Source organism: Thrips palmi, unplaced genomic scaffold (assembly GCF_012932325.1).
Source record: "Thrips palmi isolate BJ-2018 unplaced genomic scaffold, TpBJ-2018v1 HiC_scaffold_5, whole genome shotgun sequence".
Lineage (NCBI taxonomy): Eukaryota > Metazoa > Arthropoda > Insecta > Thysanoptera > Thripidae > Thrips > Thrips palmi.
Genome location: NW_023144632.1, coordinates 718014 through 725461, shown reverse-complemented (window position 1 = coordinate 725461; position 7448 = coordinate 718014). Strand labels below are relative to the sequence as shown.

Below are 7448 nucleotides of genomic sequence, written 5' to 3'. Positions count from 1 at the left end.
TGTTTCGTGCAGTGCTGATCACAAAAATGCCTTTTATTTTCACCCCAGACCTTTACTTTTCCAAATGTTTACCAATTTTGGACCAAAATTTTTAAGTTGAGTTTTACATAGTTTCCTGCAGTTTTTGGTGTGCTGATCACGAAAATGACTTCCAATTTCATCCCAGACCTTTACTTTTCCCAAAATTTACCAATTTTGGACCAAAATTTTTAAGTCGAGCTTTACATAGTTTCCTGCAGTCTTTGGTGTGCTGATCACGACAATGACTTCCAATTTCATCCCAGACCTTTACTTTTCCCAATATTTACCAATTTCGGACCAAAATTTCAAAGTTGAGTTTCCCATTGTTTCCTGCAGTTTTCAGTAAGATAATCACGAAAAGGGCATGAATTCCGGCCCTTTCGTTACGGAAGACTCTGTATTGGCCTTATTCTGCACATATTCTTCGCCATCTCCTATAAGAATGTGTTCAGACGCATCGCTCGCCTACTACGCGCCCAAACTAAACGGCGCGTACCCCTATAGTATGTTGGTGCAGCCTTTCACCGGAAGACATTTACAGCGCGGTCGGTAGGGAGTACTTGTCCCTAATTGATGTTACATATTGTGCACACCTTACATGATCACAAATATAACAACAGCTATGGATAATGAATATACATAATCTGCCTCTTTATCAGGGCGTGCTAACTTAACATTTATTTGCGATTTTTGACATTTTATTTCGTAAACGGCTGGAAATAAAAAAATTATGCATATAATAACTTAAATTCAAAATCAAATTTTAAATTTAAGTTGCCCTGTGCATAACTTTTTACCTTTTGTCGTTGACGAGATAAAGGCACTCAAAATCTCAATAAATGTTAAGTTAGCACGCCCTGCTCTTTATCACAACCCTATGGCAAAACTGCACACCACGAAATACACAAGGGCAAAGAGAAGAATACCCAATATTATGAGAAACGCGGTTGCGTCCAAAGGGCCAGAACTCCCAGTGTCCGAATCCCAATCCCAGTCCCACGAGTCCGAACCCCCTGAGTCACCGGAGCCCCCCGGAACCCAGTCCCCTGGCGTCGACCTCTGAGGCGCCCACGTGAAGGGGCGCGACGTTCTTGGGGCCCACGTGACAGGGCGCGAGGTTGCTGGCGCCCACGTGAAGGGGCGCGACGTTCTTGGGGCCCACGTGACAGGGCGCGAGGTTGCTGGCGCCCACGTGAAGGGGCGCGACGTTCTTGGGGACCACGTGACGGGGCGCGAGGTTGCTGGCGCCCATGGTCCGGACGGCGACGTGTTCGGTCGCCACAACGTGGACCCCCTCAGCTTCGTCGGTGCTCGTGGAGTCTGCGGGGGCGCTAAGGACGTCCCGAGTGAGTCTGCGGCTTGCTCTCGAACCACTGCTTCCTGGCGAACGCGCTGCGTCGGTCCCGTTCCCGAGGCAGGTCTTCCACTTGAGAGCGTTGCTAGGTCGATATCACCCTCCGCGCCAACGGGCTCTGAAGGCCGAAAGTCCAGGGCGTCTGCAAAGAGAACAGAAAAATATTAGGTATCTGCGAAGCGTTTTATAAGCCGATGGAAACTGCAGTCAAGTGGCGAGTCCATATTTAAAGTTGGAAGAAGAGATGGCGAAGAACGGAGGAATATGGGACAAAGTGCCCTTTTCGAAGATTCAAGCGTGCTGCCCTCTGCACTGAAAAACCATTGGTATTGGCTTGCTTCGCTAGGGCGCTTCGTTTGTAATCACAAAATTTGGCATTCCAGGCCTCCAGAGCACCGAATTCTGCCATTCTCTGCGTGTGCTCTAGGCCCAGGAGGCCAAACGAAGCACTACTGGATTGGCAAGAAAGCTACTAATGGGTTTGCAGTCCATTTTTGAGAGTTTGGGGCGGAAAACAGGACCCGTTTTACTACCGTCCCTCTGCGGGGTAATCCCCGTAGCGCCTTCGAGGGCTCCCGAACCGTGTCGATTGCGAACCAAACAGACACGTACGGGATGGATTTCAGCAATTATGCAGACGATGCACTTGACAGATGATGTGTATACACACCCGTCAACTTCTTATACAGGGTGAGTTTTTTCGATGTGTCAATTATTTGTAGAAAGCTTAGGCACCCCTAGCGGATCATTTTTCGCCAGTGAACTAGTGGGCGCAAACGTCTAGTTACTGAGACAAGAAGTGTTTTGTAATTTAACTTCGCGCCCACGAGGTAGGCTCTCGCCGCCACTGAGGGTGGCGGGACCTCACAAGTGGGTGTCATGGCACTCGCAGTACTCGAGGGAGTGCCACTGACTTCACGGAGAAACCGTGGAGTCCTGCCACCCTCGCGAAGACAGCCGCGAGATCCACTGTTGCGCAGGCCACCACGACAGCCACTTGAGACCCTCGGCACCCCCTCTGAAATGACTATTGAAAGGTCCGCCGCACCCCTGCGACCTTCGTTGCATCCCCGCAAGACCCACGACATCCTGTCGTGAGGTCTTGTGACCCTCACAAGGGAACCTATTCAGGGGGTACGCTCAGATTTCGACCAAACTTTTTTTCTCGTAAGAATAACATATAAGATTAAGAATGCACCTCAAAGCTGGTGCCAAGATATATATCTACACCCTTTACCAATTTTTTAAAACCTAAAAAAGGGGTAAAATAAGCCTTTTTGCATTGTATGGGTCATTTTCAGACATCGAATCGGAAAATTTGAAGTCGAGTTTTTTGTCATTTCCTTCAATGTTTGGTCCCCTTGTGACGAAAATGAGAGAAAATTTTGGTCTGTTTCATATATTATCATATTTTGCACAAATTTGGTGCGACTGCCCAATTACGACCAAAAATCTGCTCGTTGCACGTAAAATCATGGGCCATTTTCGAGGGGGAAACGACTTCGGTTATCCGATGTACAGCAAATTGGTTATCCGCTATCCGGATAACCAGAAATTTCGAAGTAATCCGGGGAAATTCTGAGGTAATCCGGGGTAATCCGGGGAAATTATGAGGTAATCCGGGGTAATCCAATGGTAATCCTGGAAATTTTTCGATGTTATCCGGAGGTAATCCGCGGGTTATCCGGGGTTATCCCTATCCGATGTACACAAAATTTCTCAGTCGTTTCCCCCTTGGCCATTTTACCCCTCTTTTCCGTTAAAAATAGTCAGGAGGGGTGTGGATATGTATCTTGGCACCAACTTTGGGGTGCATTCTTAATCTTATATGTTATTCTTACGAAAAAAAAAGTTTGGTCGAAATCTGAGTGTACCCCCTGAATAGGTTCCCTTGTCAGTGACCGCAGGTGTGTATCTGGCAGGTGCGAATGCCCATTTCTAAATATCAATTATCTCCGTACCTAGTCGTTTGCGCCCACTAGTTCATTGGTGAAAAAAGATCCACTCGGGGTGCCCACGCTACCTCCGAATTATTGACACATTGAAAAAACTCACCCTGTATGAGAACGATTTCATCCTATCTGGTGCATTTCTTTAATTTTCAGGAGTTGCATAAAATTACCGACACTGGAAAACGGGACCAGTTCGGGACTTTGCCTCAACAGGACTAGAACAGGCATTGAACAGACCCTATGTTGTTTTTCAAGGAAGGTCCGTTTGGATTGTTTTGACAAGGCGCTTCTTTTACTGAACTTGGCTACTACAGGTCAATTAATTGCCGTGCAGTAGACTGGCATTAAAACAGCCTCTTTAATGTTAATCAAGGCAGGGCGTTTGGATTGGATAGTCTAAGACAAGGCGGCGGTCAGCGGTTGGACCAAAAACAGTACAGGTTCTCGGCGACACCTAAAAAGATATGTCTACATAAAATTCAAACTTTACTTCTAAATTTTTTGGTGGTCCTAGCCTGTTTAAATTATTTCTAGCCGCCAAATCTCAGAATCTTGCAGAGAGCGCTCTCAATACACACTATTTGGTTTCAAGCTGCGAAGAATTGGGCTTGATTGTGGTGAACTTTCAAGCCGGGTAATTCCGTGCGTAGCGTGCCTTTTCACGTTCTTAAAATCTGTGAAAAAATTCTTTCTTCACTCTACAAAAAATGTCCTGTCAGCGCCGTTAATTTATTACCCATGTTTGCTGTTATGCAATTCACGGCGTTTGCTGTGTACTAGTTCACGGCGTTCACTGTGGTCTCGATTACAGTGTTCACTGTGATCTGGCCCCAGTAAACGCCGTGAATTTGAGCCTGATTTTCAGTACTTCGGTGCTCAGCGGCGTCAAACTCACAGTGCTTACTGGGGACCAGATCACAGTAAACAGCGTGAACAAGATCACAGTGAATCGCGTGAGCAGATCACAGTAAACGCTGTGAATTGACCTACAGTGGAAACTGGTAATAAATTAACGGCATTTACAGGACACTTTTGGTAGAGTGTTGCCCGCGCTTTTTTTACTCAAATGCATTCCTTGGGACCCCTTCATGACGATCTGAGAGTGGCCAGGCTCAACCCTCAGTATAACAGAAGTTTACTTCATAGCGTGATGACGGAAAATTACACACCAGTTCACCGCGGCGCCTCATTTTGAGCTAGCACGTTCAAATTTGGTGTGCATAACACATGTCTTGACCCTAGTGAACGTGCAAAGTTTCAACCCTCTAGCTCCAACCGTCTAAGAGAGAGGGCGTGCCAAAGTAACCAGATATTTTAAGATATATTGAAGTTCAAGGTCAAATTCAGCTTTGACTACAATGCTCGAAATGAATCAAAATGACCTTTTGTGGCTTTTTCTTATCAAAGAAATGCATTGGTAGGTCCTAGGGGTATTATAGAGGTCAAACGAGCGAAGACCATGACGGAATTTACAAATGACGGAAAATTACGAAGTGAAGTTTTTAGGCGTCAAACGGACTGTTCGATTCTAAAAGTTCAAAACCTTCACGGCCTCGTTTTCCCTAACCAAGGACACAACTTTCCCCGCTACGGCTGGTTAATTATCTCACCTGGCTTAGGCTGTGTTAGCCAATACGGAATTTTACATCATTTTTACAATCCACCGTTTTGTCAGATGCTTAGGCGTGCCGTAAATCCACGATGCGTCGCAAACATCTGCCCGAGCGATTGTCTCATGCGGGAGGAGTAACACTTTCAGCACGAAGAGTTACCACACATGCAACCACGAAGAAATGCGGCCTAAGCGTCTTTTTATGATGTGAGCACTAGTTTAGTTGACACACGGAGGACATTTTTTAGCAGTCCATAAGGGGCACAAGCACAACGAGTACAAACGGCACCATTGGAGATTTTGATTGAAAAAGAACAACGCGCAACGGCCGTTGTTTGATTGCGGCGGCCAAGTTTCTCAATTCTGAGGGGTAAAGTTGACCGATGGGTGCTGCGGACAACAGGGGCGCCCACAAGTTTTGAGGACGGTGGTGCGGGGACCTCGTACCTCCCTCCCTCCTGGGCTGAAAACCTCCCTCTTTTTGACCAGTTTCGAATTTTTCCAATATAAGGTCTTTCCTTTTCCTTCTCTCTTCTTCTTTCCCTTTCCTTTCTTCTCTTTCCTTTTCTCTCCCTCCCTCCTTTTTACCTCCCTGCCTCCCTCTCCTCCTCCTAACCTCCCTCTTTTCTGAATTCACGGTGGTGCGGCCGCACCACCGTAAAACCCGTATGGGCGCCCCTGGCGGACAATGACGGAGCTTACAAAATGGGTATTCTCAAGCCTACAGGGCTCAGGCGACAGAACGCTTCGAACCTTTTTTCACCTCCACAAGCTGCACTGGTTTAGAAGAAGAGGGTCAAGCCGTTAGAATGCGTAAAAGAAATTGGAATGACTGTTTCATACCTCTGACTTGAAAAGGCACGGTACGCATGTAACTACCCGCCCAGATAAGATCATTTGAATAGGACCCCTCGAACTTCATAGAAATTTTCTTAAAATCTTGATATTTTACACGTAAAAAATATGACTCGCGTTTGCACATACCATTTGATGCGTCCAGAACTGCCGTCACCGTGGCCATTGGGACAGGTGCCCCGGGAGCCCCCACCGCCGCAAGAATGCATCCGAGTAGGAACAGCTTCATCGCTTCACTGAGTGGCTACGACCTAAGTCTCACCGAGTTGGCAGTCACATGCGCTTTTATCATGAGCTAAACTGTTCGCTATCAGACCCCCAAAGAAAGTACCCTTCAATGTATTGCCAATTGTAAAAATGGCGCATCACGCTGAACTTAGGTTCATTCAGTATAGCTTCCAATGTTTCTAAAGAGCGCTGACCCGGAAGAAAAAAAAAGGAAGTAAGAGGAGACAGTTTCTATGAGAAATGATCCATGAAGCGGAGGAAGGGGATAACTCAATTTTCATCCTTTTTCAGAAGAAACGTAAAACTATTCGCAAGGTGAACTACACTGTAAATAATATGTTCGGAATTTAGGACGAAATATTTTCCGAAGGTTTTTGGGAATGTCAAAAAGTGTACTGGGTGATTTCGTGCGTAGGGGCCGTTTTCGCCACCTTAGAAAGTCACATAATCAACGTCGCTTGTTTTGCCGGAATTTTGACTAGATGGCATCAATTGAACCCCAGGAAGACACTTTGAGCGTGGGCGAGCTACAAGTTGCCTTTCGTTTTCTCTTCCTACAAAATATGACGGAGGTCCGAAACAGGAGTCCAATATTTAAGTATTTACATGGTTCCGTAGGCCGGGGTAATATGAGACAATTTCGAGGTAATATGAGACGCATGATTTTTATCGTTAGAATTATAATGCTCGTGGCATTTGATGACTTATCCCTGTCAAACTTCACGGTGAAAAATGGTACCAACAAAGATAAACTAGGGGTACGCGCCGTTTAGTTTGGGCGCGTAGTAGGCGAGCGATGCGTCTGAACACATTCTTATAGGAGATGGCGAAGAATATGTGGAGAATGAGGCCAATACAGTGTCTTCCGTCACGAAAAGGCCGGAATTCATGTCATTTTCGTGATTATCTTACTGAAAACTGCAGGAAACAATGAGAAACTCAACTTTGTAATTTTGGTCACAAATTGGTAAATTTTAGGAGAAGGAAAGGTCTGGGATGAAATTGGAAGTCATTTTCGTGATCAGCGCACCAAAAACTGCAGGAAACTATGTAAAACTCGACTCAAAAATTTTGGTCCAAAATTGGTAAATATTTGGAAAAGTAAAGGTCTGAGATGAAATTTGAAGTCATTTTCGTGATCAGCACACCAAAAACTGCAGGAAACTATGTGGAACTCGACTCAAAAATTTTGGTCCAAAATTGGTAAATATTTGGAAAAGTAAAGGTCTGAGATGAAATTTGAAGTCATTTTCGTGATCAGCACACCAAAAACTGCAGGAAACTATGTAAAACTCGACTCAAAAATTTTGGTCCAAAATTGGCAAATATTTGGAAAAGTAAAGGTCTGAGATGAAATTGGAAGTCATTTTCGTGATCAGCACAGCAAAAACTGCAGGAAACTATGTATAACTCGACTCAAAAATAT

General features: G+C 45.4%; 1 protein-coding gene across 1 annotated transcript; it reads right to left on the bottom strand.

The window, feature by feature from the left end:
- Positions 1–256: 256 nt before the first annotated feature.
- Positions 257–6045, bottom strand: LOC117650474 (adhesive plaque matrix protein-like). Its single transcript, XM_034393932.1, has 2 exons — positions 5924–6045; positions 257–1517 (listed from the first exon to the last, which is right to left on the bottom strand). The coding sequence occupies exons 1-2, from the start codon at positions 6021–6023 to the stop codon at positions 889–891; spliced, it is 729 nt and encodes a 242-aa protein (XP_034249823.1). The 5' UTR covers positions 6024–6045; the 3' UTR covers positions 257–888.
- Between the last annotated feature and the right edge of the window lie 1403 nt (positions 6046–7448).

Bases quoted from the DNA above. Each gene is read 5' to 3' on its own strand.
- LOC117650474 (XM_034393932.1), bottom strand. From the start codon at position 6,023: ATGAAGCTGTTCCTACTCGGATGCATTCTTGCGGCGGTGGGGGCTCCC. The intron at 1,518-5,923 runs GTATGTGCAAAC...TTCTCTTTGCAG, and splicing joins AGTTCTGGACGCATCAAATG to ACGCCCTGGACTTTCGGCCT.